At 42.0% G+C, this 18,990-nt stretch overlaps 1 protein-coding gene across 3 annotated transcripts in view; it reads right to left on the bottom strand.

Annotated features, from left to right (window-relative positions):
• Positions 1–18,990, bottom strand: part of nrg1 (neuregulin 1) — a 191,253-nt gene that overhangs the window by 24,927 nt on the left and 147,336 nt on the right. For 2 of the 3 annotated variants that reach the window (XM_078534387.1, XM_078534547.1), the window contains exons 4-5: positions 15,561–15,681; positions 8,013–8,071 (exon numbers count right to left, since the gene is read on the bottom strand). In XM_078534387.1, the coding sequence (XP_078390513.1) occupies positions 8,013–8,071; positions 15,561–15,681 (180 nt within the window). Of the gene's footprint in view, positions 1–8,012; positions 8,072–8,897; positions 8,966–15,560; positions 15,682–18,990 lie in introns of all 3 variants that reach the window. The other variant, XM_078534464.1, reaches the window with a different exon arrangement.

The raw sequence follows: 18,990 nt of genomic DNA, 5'->3' as shown, positions 1-18,990 counted from the left end.
TGGCTTTCCAACTCAAACAGGAATGCAACACGACAGTAACAATGCCAGTAAATAAGGAGCAACTCAGTTCGGTTTCAATTTTTTCCCGCCTAATCTTAAACATTAAATACAGCAAAACATTGAATTCCCTATTTCTACATCAGCTGAGCCAGCAGGGCAATTCAGTAACGACAAAAGGATGCAACACATTTGCTGAAATGGACACACCAAAGGACAATTTTACTTCCGGATAGCTACTGTCTAAAACTACATTGACCTGGGAAGCAGATTGACACTAAAATTTAGGCCGAGTGCAATTTAACAAAATCATTTCTGTCAGCTATTTGCAAAACATCAACAGACAACATCATTGTGTGAAACCTTAAGTGCAGAGTGTGGAGGTATTAAATAGTATGGTAATGTTAAAAGGTGGGGGTGTGGGGGGGTGGTGTGCTGATATTCAGTGCAATGGCTTCCACACAGGGAGCCTAAATCATATGTAATCTTCAGGTGAAAGGAGGTTAAAGGCTGGGGAATAATTGGACTGGCAACAAAATTGCACCCTTATATTTTATTATGAGATCCTATACCCACATTTACAGAAGAGGAACAGTCCATGGAAAATTCGTTGCACAGTAATGAAGCCCTCCCACCAGTTGGTGGTGCTAATACAGTCTGTCACGGCGGGAAACATGGCGTCTGGGCCCACTTAATCATGGAAGGGGCCCTACTTCAGTCTCCCGGCGTGTTAAGGCCTCCCCCGATTAAGTTGGAGGGTGGAAGGGGCTGACGCGGGATTCTCAGCCGCCGGAGCCGGGATGTCAATTAGGCTCATTAATGAGCTAATTGACACGTATAATCCCGAGTCCACCACAATTTAGCGGTGGCTCAGGGATTAAATGGAGGCTGCGTGGCTTTCCCTCACCACCGCCTCCTCCCCCCCAGAGGTCCACCTAGTGAACCCAGGGATTGTCAGCGGCTTTTCAATGTGGGGGGGGGAATGCCTTCTAGTCAGGCACTCCGTGCCCGATCAATGGACCCAGCATCTGGAAGGAGGGTGAGCTGAAAGCCACCCACTTCCCTTTAATTTTCCTCCTACCCCCTTCCCTCCTCTCGCAACCCCCATCCCAACTTCACTCTCCTGTGGCCTGGGCTTCCTGGGCAATTCTGAGCCTCTGGTGGATGTGCTGTCACTGCTTCCACTGGTGCTGGCCGCATGAGGCGGTGCCAGGCTCTGACTGGCTGGACTTCCGAGCTCAGTAGCAGGGAAGGCATGATAGTGGCCAGTGAAGTGCCCGAGGGGCAATTGATTCCATCGGGCCTCCCCCATGGAACTTACAGGGGTTCCACTGTCTGTTCCCCGGCCAGTGGGTGAGACCCCCTTCGGCCTGACTGAATCCTGGCTATAGTATCTACACTGGCCGCAGGATATAATTACTGTGCAACAGATTTACATAAGCTGTCCCCATCGTAAATGTAAGAATTTATAACAGCATAAGCTGATAGGTGCATGCAGATAACAAGACATTTAAAATATTAACAGATAAATGGCTTAATGGGAGCTCCGCTGGGTCAGAATAAAGTTAAATAATAAAATGCGGGTGAAAAAGTGCTATCAAAACGAACAGTGGAATAAATGGTCATTCATGACCATCCTGTGTACGGCTATCGTGTACATTGGACCCAAGCCTTATCTGTCCAATAGTTTTGTTTGGAAAAATAAATAAATAGAGGTTTGGAGCTCTGGAATGCGCAATTGAGGAATTATCAGCTGCATTTGGCTGGAACTAGTGGACCCTTATCATATCCTTTTCCCTTTGTTTTTTTGTAATAACACAATCATTGGGCACTCATTGGAATGCATATTGCCTGAGGCTGGTCAGAGCAACATTCTGTCTGAGGCTACAGGAAGGTTGGAGTTACAGTATCGTGCTTTCGGAAGGCAAGACGTCTGAGCTGTTGTTTCCTTCATAACGCTATCAACATTCCTTAATGTTTCCTCAGTATGTTATTCAGATAGCAGACCCATCCTCAGCACTGGGCTTGATATACAGCTTCTTGCAGCCAATCAGCCTTTTCATATTTGTTATGCTGAAGCTCCCCACCTGACACTATTGTGGAGGCAACATCGCCGCAAGGGATTGCGGTGGTTCGAGGAGAAGGTCCACCACCATCACCTCCTCAGGGCAACTAGGGATGTCGGCCTTGCCAAAACTGCTCACATAAATAAATAAAAATAATCTTTTCCAACTAAACAGGGTGTGGGAGAGATTTAAAGATATTTTAGTAATGTAAAGTTTCACACTGATATATTAATTTACCAATAGCGGAGAGACCAAATATGAAAAGTATTCTCCCTCTGTTTTTTTCTTTTTATTGCAAAAAATGATAAACCAGCACAATATACGCCAATCAGTTTTTAACCATCAATTACTTTCCTGTTTTTGATCTCGCTAATAACTAAACGGGTGATGGAGGATCTCAAGTATAACGGGAAGTTGGAAGTGTTATTGCAAAAAGGCCATACTGACCTTTCCAATTATTCTCGCATAGAGGGGACAATTTTTTGCTCAGGGTAGTCTAATAGATTTGGAACACTGCATTGGCCCAGTGATAGTGTGGGGTAAAATTCTTCAGTTCACTCCTATCCTGCCCTGCTGATGGCTATCACTGAATTTTTAAACAATGTATTTCTGTCAATTTTGCCTCGGCTTCATGCTAGAATATTTGGACTTCATTTATTGACAGCCTGCTTGTGAGGCTCATCTTGAGCAGTTTTCACTCTCCCTCTTCCATCACCCCTTCCCTCATACTTTATCTCCCTCATCATCTTGGTTCCTTCACTGTCTTTTTCACTCTCCCTCTCCCTTTTTTGGTACTCTTCATCCTTTCCCTTCCTCACCTGGTCTTCCTCTTCTACTCTCTCTTCCTACCCCCCACCCTACCCAAGTGCTTTTATTGCTGTCCATTTCCCTCTGGTTCTTTACTCTGTGCCCCCGCACACCTCTGCCTACCCTCATCTCATGTCACTTGCACAACAAGAACTCCTCCACAGGAAAACCCCTGCCCCTGAAGCTTTATCTTGTACATATACCTCCTTCCTATAGACTACACAGGGTCCATAATATAAAATGGATTGAGCGTTAAGAGCATAAATGATTCAGTCATAAGTTGGTGAGTGAATCCCTTTAAGTGACATCACTCTCCAATTCCAGGGGGCATCCGCATATCAGACGAGGATCATCAGCCTGGATCAGTGGGAGCCATTTGCCAGTCCTGATAAGGATTCCTGTGTCCATTATTTCACAATCTTGCTGTCTATTCTGCTAATGTAAACACCAAAATATCACTGCCATACATTGTGGCATGAGGGAGCCTGTTTTTCTTTAAACTGTCAAAGCTCCTGTCTTGCTTGTGTTTCACAGTTACTGAAGGTCCCAATTATGCTTTTAAGATTGCTACTGTTAGAGCCAAGCTGCAAACGTTTGTACTGTTCATTGGACATTGATTCCAGAAAGGGATCAGATCTGTCCATTCGGAGACCCGCTGGCAAGGGTATATGACTGGTGAGCTGTGCAAATATCTAGGTGCACTCTGCAATGTGAGTTACACACTTACGCTGTGAAATCTGCAAGTTCACAATCTGCCTTGTTTGCCTCTCTGCACACATCAGTAAGAAATCCCTGACACAGGAGTGGCTGCTCTGCAGAATCGGTGGATGCCCAGATTCCTTCCTACAATTGCCCCCACAGTATAAAAAGGTGCAGCCTGGAATGGATATTTTTTGCCCTTTTCCTGGACTCCTCAGGTTGTTACCAAAGGGCTGATTTTTAACTTTTGGCAGTGGCAGGAAATGGGTTATAGAGGGTTGACTGCACGTTAGACACCCCGGACAACTGTCCTTTCAACTGGGCAGCCAATCTGCTCCCATCCATTTTGCACTTCTGCTGCAGTTGAATTTCACCCCATGACTTCATCACATCGGTGAAATTAATGCTTCTTTGGGTCAGGCGAAAGTGGGGTGGGTGTTGTGTTAATTGTGTTAACGAGAAAATGGCAAAACTATGAGTTACTAATATGGAATATCTGCATAAAATTGGTGTTGTCCATTCTACTTCCCAAAGAACCACAGTCCCTGCTTCTGAATATTTCTTTAACACAGTGCATCAACCCTGCATAGCCCCACTTCCTCGTGTCTTCCAAGATTGTCCCTCTCTGAGGTGAGAAAATACTATTCTGCATTGAATCATAGAATATTACAGCTCAAAAAGAGACTATCCTGCCCATAAACTCCACCCGAGTGTTTTTCTCAACCTAGCCTAGTGCCATTCTCCCACCTATAGTCTTAACATCAGACCCAGTCTAATCCCATATTCTTCCTCGCTCTCCACTCACTTTAAAATTCCACATGATCTAATCCAATCCTTCTGCTTGCTCCACGCCCTGTAACACTCCTGTTTTTAAAACTATCCAGCTCACTCTTAAAATGACTTATGACTCTGCTGTGACACCAGTTTGAGACAGAGAATTCCATATTCTCCCCACTCTTCCCAAAAAGATTCATTTTCTAACCTCACCTTTAATTCTTTTTGTGCTTATTTTCAAGTTGTGTCCTCTTGTTATTATTTTGTCAATCTAGTAGAAACAAACTATCTAAGTTGTCACTTGATAGTATACCTATCCCTGCAGTTCCCCACCTTGCTTTATTCTTCATTCCTCTTGAACTTGAGTATTGCTAAAAATAGAGACATGCTGTTAAACCTTTTCACCTTGCAATCATCAGCACAGGTTCACAAGAATACCAAATCCAAAGGGGCCAACAATTTATACTGCATGAGAAGAGGGTGCTGTTTAGTATTCTTGCCAACTAATAAGCACGCTCTTCTCATACAGCATGAATTGTTGTTCCTTTTAGATTTGGTATTCTTGCGAGTCTGTCCTGATGAGTGCAAGGCGAAAAGCTTTGACAGAATGTCTCTTTTTGCAGCAATTTATTATAAGTCTTCATAATCTCACAGCCCTTTCACAAATTGCCACTTACTCAGCTGTTAAAAAGCCCCAATTTCTCATGGCTGTCTCTACACTGTAGCTTTATCCCTTTTTCCATTGATTTTATACTCTTCCTTATGTGGGGGCACCCAGAATGGGGTTTCCAATTCCTTTGACATCAATTATGTCACTCCATACCTGCAAAGTTTTGTACTTTGGGAAATGCCCACTTTTCTAATGGCCTGTATATGTGCCCAATTTTTCTTCTTGTACACTTCCTCAGCATATCATTATTGACACCTCACATCTTTTCTCTGGCCAGGGGATGGGACAAGTGGGCTGAAGGATGCTTTGTGCCTTCTTGCTCAGTAGACTGATTGATACAGGTCAAAAGGAGCACGGGCAATGGAATGAGTTGGGTAAGATGTTGGGGGTACCTAACGCACAAGGGAAACACTCAATAAAGGGCCCAGCGGAGAACTAAAGAAATTCACCACCCACTGTGAGAGTTGTGATGGATTCCTTTAGCATGTTTCCTTGGGCCGTTGGAACTCTGACCATAAATCTTCACGGGAGCATTCTCCCGTCATGTGTTCCTATTTTCTTTCCTTACTGGTCCTTTGATAGGGAAACATAGGGAAGGCAACATTTACTGTGCATCCTTTGTTTCCCTGAGGGAATTAAGAATGAACCATGTGGTGTGAGACTGGGATCACATGACGGCTAGATCAGGTAGGGGTGGCAGATTCCTTTCTTGTAGGATATTAGTGAACCATTTGGGTTTTTTTCTGCAGTTTTGGCGCTTCCACCATCACTTTCTGGTGCTAGTCCACAAATAGCCATATATCAGACTGATATCATGAATGGCGTATTGCTTCACAAGAAGAGTACACTTGTTTAACATCAATCTTGGTACTCAATGAGTTAACCATGTCCCTGTTGTTTCCCTGACTCTCTCATATTTAAAGTTGTGCCCTTGCTTTAACTCTTGTCTGTTCACCTTATAATGATTCACAGTTCCAACAATAAATTGAAAGAATAGGATCCTTGCTTACTCTTGCAATCTCCTTCTTTGGGTTTTCCCTTTGTAGCTTTGCTCTGTAGGACTCCAACACTCAACTGCAGAATGTGACGGTGACAAACGTGTACTGTTGCTAACATACTATCTTTCTTTGATCCCTACAGTTCCCCACCTTGCTTTATTCTTCATTCCTCTTGGACGCATCCTTGGCTTTTATTGATTAAGCTAGCACTAAGCAAGAGGCCCGGGGTGATTTATAATGCCACAGAAAATAGTCTCTCCCTCTTCCATCAGTCACCATTGTGTTTGTTTCATGTAGAGTCACAGATCCTTAGCTAAGCTGCTGTGTAGACGTTACAGAGCATGGCATCATCATTTATCTTGCCATCAATATCTAACAGCTATTGTACTTGTATCCATTTTTGTCTGTGCCTTTGCTGTGGTTTTATATTCCTTGTTGGTCTTCAATGCTACAGTTCCTCACTTTATGTTACAATTTAATGACCATACAGTAAACCCCCCTCACTTTGCCCCCAATTCCTTCCTTCCAAATAACACTGATCACTGGAGTCCTACAAAACTGATAGCAGGAGCAACTATATGGGTTCTCTATCTGTGAAACAATCATGAAGTGACTTACTTTTAAAGCTGTGATATTTTACAAGTTGGTAAAACGGTTATGCCTTTTACCGGATCGGTACATAAAATCTCAGCTTTCTGCAATGAATTTGCTTTTGTGCTTTCTCCACTGTTGTCTCCTCCTGTCCTGAAAGCATCAACACTCCTTGCTTGGGTCTGGGTTCCACATGGACAAGGAACCCCTCCAGTGCCCCACCCAAGGGACAATTAGGATCGTGTATTGAGCTGTGGAAAGAAGCTGTGCCCAGTCACCAAGATTCACTATCGACGGAGTAGATGTTGACTAGTGAACAGGAATGGAATCCCTTTCAAATTTTTCTCACTATCTAGCCAAGGGATACTGGGGGCTAAATATCGTGCTCCTACTTAAATGCTGACTGAAGTCAGTGGACTCAGCACAGACCGGGGTTTGAGTACACGACCTTACTAGGTAAAGTCATTGGGGATTCAGTTCAACTTTTGGCAATAGTATAAAATGGTGACTCGAATGGAAGGCAAACTGGGCTTGAGTTCAGTGTCCAGCCGGTTAGATATGCCAATTTACACTGTCACCGAAAGTTAAAATTCCCCTCCAAGGAGGCATTAGGTGAACACTAAATCAATTCATGACCAAGGTATATGCTACAATGAACCTTTATGTGCTGAGGTGAGTTCTCAAATAATATTTTTTGTTCTAATAGTTACATACTGCCTGATTTCCTATCATTTTTGTCTCGAATTATTTTGTGTTTGTTGTTAATTAGCGAAGCCATCTCCCAGTCATCTTTCTTTCATCTCCAATCCTTTTGAACATCAACATCTCTGCCAGACATCACCCCTTGGGAATGATTGCAAATCTGTAGTGCTTATTGTTAAACACTGTCATCTTTCTCCTTGTCATCTTTCTGTGACCCTTCTGAATCTACAGTCCTTATTACCGAGCAGAATTAACTTTCATCCCATGATATTCCGCATAAATCTGCAATCCTTATTACTGAACCTCATTATCTCGGAACCTTCACTTTTTACTTGCAATCTGTTGGTCTATCTTCCTCTTGCCTTTGCCCCTTTCTAGTGAGCACATTCATTTACACCCCCTACCCCTTCACCTCCCTTTCACCTCCAAATCTGCTATCCTGATCGACAAATGCAACACTAAACACTGCTCTGCAAGTCCTGCTATTGATTGCATGCTGCAGGCGGGTGCAATGGCTTCAGTCCACCTGCTTTTTGTTCTCTTCTTGGGGAAGGGGTACTGTCCGAGTGAAGATAGAAATTTGAGGTCGAGGTGAAACCGCGGTAGCAGCAATAACAACAACACTGGCAGCAGCAGCAGCAGGAGCAGGAATCAACAGTGTGACAAAGCATGCTTCAATTCAGGGGATGACAGAAGAAGTGGACGTACTGTAGAAACTGGCCATTACGTAGTTTTGGCAGCGGTCACCAGTAAATTCATTTGGACACCTGACAAGACAAATAAAATGAGAGAGAAAGAGAGGAGAGAGAAGATAAGTAACTGTCAGGATAGAGTCACCTTCAGCACCAGGTCTCATTACCTTGATGTGGTCACCGTTTAATCCATTTTACCTGGAAATCATCATCTCCGCAACGCTCAATAATTGCTGGTTTAAGACAGCAAAAAAAAAGATTTTTTTTTTAATATTCAGCAGGTGCATTTACAAGCCATGAAAATTCAACTCCTTCAAGTGAGTCTGGAGCTGTACCTCCGAACCAAATTAAAGTTAAGGGAGAAAGAACATTAGAGAGAGTGCATATTTACAAATTTAGATGAAGCAAAATTTAATCTTCGATTTTAGAATTGCCTTATTGGAAGTGCCAAATTTCTATCAATTTATAAGTACTGTTGACCAAGTCCTTTTCTGAGTGATCACTTGTGCATATGGGAGGAGATTGTTCATGATCTAGTTCCTCGGAAAAGACCCTCTCCAATTCCTGTCTAAATATTTTGGGACCATTGAACTATACGACTGGGGAGTGAAAAGGATGGAGAAGATTTTAATAGCTGTAAACACATCCTACAATGGTGAGGAACTGAATCTGTACTGTACTGTTTCTCAAAGTAAAAATACAAAAAAAAACGATAAGAACAGCAAACAGTACCAGATTACTGAGGGCCTGGTTACATTATCAGAAGTTGCCCAAATCAAAAAAAAATTCACATTTTAAAAGCATCTTTCTTTCTGAGCAGTGACAACACCAAGGACTATTTCTGTTGAGCTGCAGGGGAGAGAGGAAAAAAAAACACAGGCATGATTATATCTTCACATACGTTCAGGTGTAAAGACTCTCATGGGTACAGTCTCTGTACATCTTTCTCCGGTGAATCCGGGATCACACCTGGAGGGTAGAAATCGGACATAAACAAACAGAAACAAAGGAACTCAAACGGTCTTAGGCATGACACTTAAAGGAAACTAAGGTGTTGGAAATCACGGGCGAATTCACGTCGAGGAGGGCTGCTCATTGCAACTGGGCAGCTTGGCTGCCTGAATTTAATGGCCGACTATCATTCCTTTTGTGTGGCTGCCTCTCCTTTGAGGATAATTATTTTTTTGCAGGATTACTTATAGGTTTACAAGCGACAGCGCAAGCAAATTGCCACTTGGGCTTCACATATGCTCATGTCTCTAGTGTGAGGCTTCAGGGTAATAATACCAGTCATTAGGAACCATTCAATATCCAACCCTTTTCAAGAAAGCTTTTAGACATAAATGACACACTGAATAAAGGTGTGTGTAATGTACCATTACCTGGTTTGTTGGTTTTAAATTTCCTCGGTAATATAACAGTTACTGGTCCAAACACAAATTAAATTTTTTAGAATCTTTTGGCCAAAAGATTGCAGCATGGTTTGTAAAGTTAAAGAAAGGGGTATTCCATTGTGTGCCTGCTATTTTGCACCTTATTTACAGGCACATTGAGCCTGTAGCTCCAATTCTAACTGTTGTCACAACCACTATGGCCAATTTATCAGTTCGGTCCCACAAGTCATTAACTCAAAAAGCATCAGCCACCAATTGGCGTAGCAAAATGCCCAATAAAACAAAGATAGCAACCCACTTAATGTGAATCAGACACTTTGGAGGTAGGAAGTTTTAGCCTCTATGATCTGCCAACCCAAATACCTTTTTCCATATATATTTAAGGAAACACAGCAGTATGGAATTTTAGTAATGAAGAGATTTTTGGAATGCTCGTTTTGTCAGTCTCCGACATTACTTGAGCCGCTTAAATGGCTAATGAGTCACAGGATGCAAATTTTCAGCTCGAGTCCAGAAGCAATTGAGCTCCTAACAGTCTAGATAATTACTTTCTGTGATCATCAGACAGAGCAGGCTCGATGTCCTGTCTGGCCTTTTCTCTTCCCATCTTTTATGTCCCACATTTTTATTATTGAATATATCTTTTTGAAAGGACTCAGTTAGATCATTGAGATTGTTTTTGTGCCTTTATCTTTGGAATAAAGCTCCTCGCGAGACCAAAACCTACTGCGGTCCATTCTAGAAAAAATGCACTTCTGCTCCAAGCAGAATCTCAATCCAAGCATAACATTTCTTGGCAACGCATTTGTATATTTATCAGGATCCAACTGCATTACAACATGTGTCAATGTGACAGAAACACCCCATTCCACTACACCGGTGATAAGATTATGTCATTGTGCGTTTTTTTTTAATCTGAGGAACCGAACATTTTTCTGTTTCCCTTTTTGAAAGCAGTGTTGGGGTCACAACCTTCTGATTCAGGTAGAGGGCAGTTTCAACACACTGGAATGGCCTCTCCCTACACTAGCCCAACAAATGTGGCTGGATCTCTTGCATTTGCCTTTTTCTTTCAAATCAATGACTGTGGCCTTAACGAGGGAGCTGATCCAATGCTCATTCATACTTAAGACCCTCAGACCTTAAGCGTGGCAAATGACCAAACTATTATTAACTCCCCTGTCACCACCAAAAAGCACTCTATTTAACGGATAACGAGTGAAACATCATCCTTAGGCTGCAGTATCTTACTGGGCACTGTGTTTTGGGTATGCTTATGAATATTTAAACCCTCTCTATCTAGTCACAACTCAGCTTCCTGAAATCAGGGCAGGGAAGGGCTGTTTAGATTGCCAGTGTTATTACATTTTTACCCATGATTATTGTGATCATGGCCAGTTGCTATGCTTTGTCAATATAACACATTAATTATGATTTGGTAAAACCCAAGCTGATTGATGGAGGTGCCTGTGGATATTGCTTCATCAGAGCTTTAAGCCAAACAGTACATCCGTGTCCGATTTTATTTCAGATGCTTGTACCAGCCATGGAGGTAAACTGCTGTTGTACAAGTGTGTCAAATAGGGTAACTGGACATGTATTGTTTGAAAAAAACTATAGAATGGTGCCCCTTCAAAATCTGGCTATCGTTCCAATTTCAATTATTTAAAAAATATATTTACTATACATTTCAAATATTCTACTCGGCTGAAAAGGGATCGAATAGCAATAGTGAGCCCTTTGTCAAATAATCATTGATCTAGTAAGCAGCCCATCCCAAAACACATTCCCTCTCATTCACTGCTCAGTTACACACGAGTTGTACCATTTACTTTTAAATGGCATCATTGTTTTTTTCATAGTTCTGTTGGAATTTCCAATTTATTTCATGTAATAACACTCTGACTTCAATTAGTCTTGGAGACATCGTCAGTGTGATGAGAATTTGAGGGTGAGCATTGTAGGGAAGCTCTGAAATAGAAAGCAGGACCTAATGTGGGGAAGGAGCTTTCAGAAGTCTTCTGACTGCAGAGCATGTGACAGGAAGGTTATTTTATTCACACTATTTCTTTATCCCCCTCCTTGGACAGACAAGTGTGCGCATCTGTGTCTGTGTGCATATATGTGTGTGCATGTCTCAGTGTGTGTGCATGTTTGTTTTTATGTTTGCATGTGAGTCTGTCAGCGTGTGTGCGCACGCGTGTCAGAGTGTGCACGCACGCGTGTCAGAGTGTGCACGCACGCGTGTCAGAGTGTACGCGCACGCGTGTCAGAGTGTGCGCATGCGTGTGTCTGTGTATGTTGGGGAGTTAGGGTGTGTGGGGGTGGTGTGGTGTGCATGTGTGCCAGTGCAGGGTGGACCATATGCTTATTACATTAAAAGTAAATAGCAAGGCTGATGAAAATTTATAATCTGCAGTGCCACTCTTTTCGTAACAGTCAGTAACCATATGTGCAATCCAATTCCATATTATTCTTTAAGGCTGGAGGTCTTTAATACTCCACAGAAATGCAAATTACAACCTGCTTTTGAATATAAAAAGGCTGAAAAGCAGAGTAGTTTTTAAGTTAACATGAATGGTTCGAATTAACCTGCATCATATGGGCTTCATTGTTGAGCAAATTAGCAGAAATTTTTATTCTTTCAGGGGATGTGGGCGTCACTGACAAGGCCAGCATTTATTGGCCATCTCCAATTTTCCTTCAACTGAATCTCTTGCTGGGCCATTTCAGAGGGGAGTTAAGAGTCAGCCACATTGCTGTGGGTCTGGAGTCACATGTAAGCCAGACCAGGTAAAGACAGCAGATTTCCTTCCCTAAAGCACATTCATGAACCAGATGGTTTTTATTTTAAACAATAATTAAATGATAGTTTCATGGTCACCATTACTCAGAATAGCTTTATATTCCAGATTCATTAATTGAATTTAAATGCCACTAGGTACCATGGTAGGATTTGGATACATGTCCTCACAGCATTAGCCTGGGCTTCTGGATTAATAGTTTAGGGATATTACCACTATGCCACCATCATATAATAGACATAATTGACTTCCTATTAAAGCATTAGAAATTGTATATTAATATTCAAGCTAGAAATAGTCAATCTCCAGCTACTTTTATATTTAGCTTCAGGTTAAGCACCATGATAGTATTGACTGCTCTTTCTGTCCCATAATTGGTGGAAACCTTACATTGAACTAGATTGATTCAATGGGGTCAGATGCCAGGAAGACCTGGTGGGTAAGGAGGACTTGCAAAGGAAAGCTATAGCTACCAACTTGTTACATGGCAGCAGATCCAACATTAAATGTGTTGCATTATCTGCAAGCCTGCCCCTTTCACGGCCTGCATCAGAGATAAGTGCAAGTTTTTGTTTATCCAGAAAAAGACCCCAGGCTCGGTCTTCAGCACTTCTGAGCAAAAAAACTAAGATCTGCCCAGAGCCTGACAGGGAAGCTATTCTCACTGTTGTCATGGAATAATTGAGCATTCTCAAAACAAGTGCTTTTAAAGTTGTGCTCAGGGTTTAATTTGCTCCTACCTTGACAGAATAGTATGGGCAATATGCTACTTCAGTGCTGTGCCCTGCTATATTCTATCAGTCCAAAATCCTGCTTCTTCCCTCTGCATGACCCAGGTGTTCCTGAGAGTGCGAGACCCTCACTCGCGCGCACCCACACCCACTTACTTAAATTTCAAAATTATTTAAGGATCAGGATCAGGTCAGCCTAAAATTGCCTCTACACAAATGGATTGACTGGTAAGTGAGCCCTTTCAATCTCAAAAGTTTAACCTTGGCAATGTGAGTCCTTTAGGAGCCTGTTTATTTTTAGCATCGTGGCTGATTTAGACCTGATTTTGTACAAGTAATGCATATGCTGCAAACTGGCTGGATTACACTGATCATAGTGCAGAGACAGATGGGCGAAAGTAGAAAGAGCCACACTGGCAATAGGAGACGCCATCTCGTAGCAGCTGGTCTGCATGGAGCAGTCATGAAATTAGGGCTTCCCTTCTAGTGGAAATTGCTTACAGCATTCACAAGGTCCACATGCAAGAGATGCCAGCTGCATTGGCTGGGGTTACTTTGAGCACCATCGCACTGGTCTTTGGCGACAGCGCCAAATTGATGGCAGTGAATCAGCAACCCAAATACACTCCACCCAATGTTCTTTTCCACTACAGGAGATATAAGGAGCTACCCATTCACTAGCGCCCATTTTTCTGGTGTCCCATGTGTCAGCTGTACAAAATAACCTGCCACATGCAGAGCCATAGCATCCATCTGAGATGGTAGGCAGATATAGGTTTTACAGTGCTGTTCCTAACAAAGCTCATCTCTCTCTCTCACATAGCAGCTTCTTTGCTGCACCAGGCATCTAGCTCACCCATTCATGAGCATTAATGCACTGAGTCAGGGGAATGACGCGAGATACGCAATTAATGTGCTTTGCATAGATACATGATGTGTTCCTCGCCTGGAATTCATGTGCACATTATCAGATAGCACTGAACATTGGTCACAGTTAGAACTCATGTTCACTGCTCCTTCTCTAGCCCAGGCTGGGTGAGGTAAATTATGGGGCACCCAACTACTGATGCACCCAAGATCAGCTACCCCAGTACAGCCCAAGGATGGAACCACGCTCTTTTGGCTGACCTGTGCTTCGATGGGAATGGGGGATGAGGGATGTCAGATTTAATTCATAACCAAACTAGGTTTCTATGCACTAAAGTCTACTCTTACAGGCAGGTTTTGGTGCTAACCTTGTGACAAACTAATTAAAGTGTGTGTGTGTGAGAGAGAAAGAGAGAGACTATGCATGCGCATGTGTGAGTATATGTATTTTGTGGGTGGATGTGAGAGATTGTGGGTGCTACATGTAAGTTTGCATGTGTGTATACACAAGAATGTGTGCATGTGGGTGAAGAGAGCCTTTCAAAATTATGCCATTTACAGCAGGCAGCTGTGGATCAGTTGAACAAAATGCTGATGGGCATTTTGAGTGGGACAGGGAAGCACTTAATAAAGCAAGGCTCAAAGGCTCCTTTAAAACCAGAAATAACAACTCTCTATTTCATCTGTTAGTATTATAGTCAAAAATGGTTTAAGACAGTGCCCCAGGGGAGGTACATTGTATTTCAATAGAGAAAGCTCCAATGTTTTTCAAGTGGATGCTTCAGATGTAAGTAACAAGACAATCAGAAGGGTTCAAAGGGCAGATGCATGGGCCACGCAGCTTTTGGACAACAAATCAGTTAATTAGAGCCTGAATAACAAAAGAACCAGTTAGGGTTTGGATTTGGCAATTGGTCGAACATGCACTTTAATCTTGAGCCAGTAGACAGGCACCGGTCTCTACCATCACTATCAGTTTTACTTTTAAAACAGGAGTAGTAAAACAGAACTTGCTTTCATCTTAAACCATTCTCGTTTTGAAAGATTTCTAGTCAATGGATGATTTTAGCAAATTAAGATCTATTCACAGGACTTAGAGTTACAATATGGTGTTGAAAGTAAAAGAGATAGCTTGTAAGTATTGCTATATAACTAATATAATGTTGTGTGATTCAAGTGGAGGATGGATGCTGAGGTAATTCGGTATTTTCTTTTAAAGAGAGAATGATGGTTTTTGAAGAACAACCTCGAGAACTCTTCAAATGCAGTATCTTTATGTTAAACCTGAAGTTGTGGTGACAATCCAGTTGTGTATAATGGCCAGGTTCCAGTGATAAGTAACTTGAGACTTGACGGGTGGTAAGTGTTGCATATGTTTGGGAGAGAACAGGTGAGTTTGGGTGCTTAAGCTTTCCACCATTGGAGTTTTTCCTCACTTCGTGTCTGGGTCTATTGCAGACTAATTGATGGAGATTGATTGCCAGGAGCTGTCAACAACTCATTATTGTTGTGTCATGTGACTGCTGAGATGGTAGAAAGTGAATTATTTGGATCTTTTGTCTAGCAGTTCCAACATTTCAAGCTCTCTAGCGATTGGGGTACAAGAGCTGGGTTCCAGTGACAATCTTAAACTACAGTTCAACAGGGATCATTAACAGCTGACCAGCATCACTGGTAATAAATCACAAAGTCATGAAACCCTCTATACGGTGACATTAGAGCAGACATGCTGCAAGAAGAGCGTGAAGGAAAGGTTGGATTCACTTACTGACAGGAGAGTTTATTAATACCATTGATAACGAAACACTGTCCTCCATTCACACAATAGTGCCGATCGCTCTCGTTGCATGGCCTTGCGTGGCCTGACCAAGGCGTAGGTGAAGTGGTAGCTGCAGACGGGAAGAACAGCAACATTAAAGAGATAATTATTACCAATCTTAACTACAGCACATCAACAAGGCATGGTGCCCAGTGGCTTCAGTGCTAGTCCAGTGAAAAATGCCGAACTGCTGTTTTTTAGCTATAATTATTAAAATACCATTGGAAGAATGAGATGCATCCATAACTTAACACTCCAACCTCGTGTTCAGTTCCCTCTGTGGCTTCGTTCCTCCCTATCTCTGTGATCTCCTGCTTCCTTACAACTATGAGAACCCTCCTCCAAATCTGGCTTCTCACGCCCATCCGGTTTTCCTCACCATTAGTGGCTGTGCCATTTGGATCGTGAACTCTGGAATTACCTCCCTAAACCTCTCTGCTACTCCCAGTTTTTCTCCTCATTTTAGACGAAAATCTGCATCTTGGACCAAGCTGTTGTTTTAGTTCTAATATCTCCTTCTTTGGCTCAGTGTCAGTATTTATCTGGTTACACTCCTCTAACAGGCCTCGGGATGTTTTACAATAGTAAAGGAGCTATATAAACGCAAGTACCTTCTTCCCTCAGTCACGTCAGGGAAAGCACAATTTTACACACTATTTCTAGGCCTTTGACTTGTGGTGACATTTCATTTGAGAGAGGAACAGGTAGGATAGTCAGCTTTTGTCTACCATGTGGGTCAGTTCGCTGCCTGAACTCAAAGCTTAAAGTGAGAACTTGCACTCTCTGTGTTGGGGTGAATCATAGTGCCATAGGGCCACCTCATCCAGATTTGGAACCAAATGTATGGTTCAAATATCATCCCATACCAACATAAAACATGCAGTCACATTGGTGCAATGGGAAATATGAGCGGGGGTGGGATATAAACATATCAGGGAGTATTGTGCACCCAGTCCATATGTTTTCCCATCCACTAAAAGTAACGGCTTGGAAATTTTGTCCAATTGGGTGCACTGTCTTCTCCACCTCAATTTCCGATATCCACTCTCACCTCATGAGCTTCCAAGCATGGAGCAGCCAATCATACAATTGACCTTTGCCCGGATGGCCATTTTACATTTTAAAAATTGTACTATTTTACCAGGAAAAGCAGTGACAGAACAGGACATCTGATGCATCACAATTGGGTTAAAATGATTCTGCACAATGTCATCAGCATTCACTTCCAAAGAACACAACATCCTATCAGGACCCCAGTGGAATTCTGAACGCCAGTGAACATTTTATTGTTAGTAGCTGGACAATTGCTGGTTGATATTTTGTCGTTGACCATATTTTGCTTTTAAATGCAACAGCCAGTTTAAGTTCCCAAACCATAAGAACGCTTGTGATTTACTGTTATCAGAAACAGTTCACATCACTGAGTACATGTCTTTTGTTTTCAAGCCCTGTTGGCACAACCTCTTGGTGTGGGGCAGGCTGGCTAGCCAAAAACAAAGAGGGACGTCAGAACTGAACCGGAGGCTGGATTGATATAGGGAAAGGGTTCTACGTACAACTCGTCTTTCCCATCTGGTGTTGACCGATTGGCTGAGAGGTTCCTGCATTTTCACTTTTTAAAAATATTACAGATTTCCAGAATTTGTTTTTTTTTTTGTAAAGGAAACAGTTTATTTAGTTTGTTTGAATAGTCTTTATTACGGATTTTTAATTTAAAATTAATTACTGTCGACACTGTTGCATCATGTGCAAAGCTGAGCAAAGAAGAATATCCTCTGCTGGCAAATCAGAACAAAAATCCCCTCCATCAACAAACTTTGAGGTTCCTCTCCATCAGCCCTTACCATAAATTGGCAATTTTAATCAGCTTAAAAACTCAATCCTGTTCCTCGTCCCACTGTCTCGATGTTCTTAAAACCCCTTCCATTCTGTGCTAGAGACTCCCTTCATTTTCCTAATGGAACAGGCGCCTCAGATGTTCTGAGCTCTGAAATACTCCTGTAGCCTTGATAAGTGGATTTCCAGCTCATGTGAAATATTAACGAAAGAGAAGCAAACCAAGTATTGACGTTCTTTATTGGGCTGAGAGATATAAAGAGCAAGAAGTTATACGAAAGCAATATAATTGCCTTTCACAACCTCTTGTATTCCCCGACTCACCCTTCCCGTGCACTTCCCCTCCTGCCTCCCTCAACATATGTAGCACACATGCACATTCGTCTGATCTCATGCAAGAACATGTAATGTATAAACGCTTCAGAACTGGCTACAAATATTGACAGCCTCAGCTTAACTCTCCATAAAGGATTAACTCTTTGACCCACTGAAAATAAAAGCTCTCCATTTGAACAGCCAACATTGAGAGGAAAGGGAGAGTGGAGCACAAAGAAAGCTTGAATATAGAGGTTTACAGAGAAGAGCACATAGATTACACTCACTCCAGACCATAGGCTGTAAAAGAAGCATTGTAACATCAGGTCATAATACTTCACATCAGTGTGTGAACTGCAATGTTGTACAGGAGCAATAGCACAAAACAAAGTCCATAAAAAAAACAGCAGAAGTTTATGACATTCATTTTTTGTTTTGGTTATTTCATTATGAAATTCTGATACTGAAACAAAGAGAAATAAATTTAAAAAGCTTGAGATTTGAAATCCTTATTTTTTTTTTCTTTTTTCCAAATCCGTACAAATATTGATTTTCAAGGTCTTGTGGGAAAGGAACCTAAACATTGTGAAAAGTGACTAATATTCCATCATGGCAAAAACACGAGGGATGGGAGGTAAGAGTCTGACTTCTGGAGCTGGAATAATGGCTGCATTTCAGGAACAGCCGAACATTACAACAACAACTTGCATTTATGCAGTGCCCTTAACGGAGTAAAATGACATAAGGTGCTTTGTGATATCAAACATAATTTGGTGACCGCTACTGATGAGCTCCATACAGGTCACTGTAACCTGCTTCATAACAACCCCCTAGTAAAGTGCAGTGGCATGTGTTACTGGTATTAGACAGCACGTTGTTCAAATCAAAGACCAAACCCACTAAGTGAACTGTTTAGTTTATAATTGCAATTCACTCACTGATGTACAAAAGATTTGAATGAATAGGTCTTCAGGCATTTTTAAAGGAATATGCTAATGCTCCATCGTATGGTGAGCACTATGCTCTAACGAAAGACTTCTTATTATTTTCACTTTCATGGTTCAGAGACGTCAACCTTTGTGATTCTACTCTCAGAAGCCTTCATTTAAAGAAATTAACATCCACGATATAAAATACCCGCTGCTGTATCGCACAAATCCTTCAAATCGCTGGAGGTAAAACAAAAAACCATCTAGTTTGAAGTATAAAACCAGCTTCTCAGCTTGTG

The sequence above is a fragment of the Cetorhinus maximus genome, chromosome 1, assembly GCF_964194155.1.
Source record: "Cetorhinus maximus chromosome 1, sCetMax3.hap1.1, whole genome shotgun sequence".
Classification (NCBI taxonomy): Eukaryota; Metazoa; Chordata; class Chondrichthyes; order Lamniformes; family Cetorhinidae; genus Cetorhinus; species Cetorhinus maximus.
This window is presented reverse-complemented; position numbering and strand designations above follow the sequence as displayed.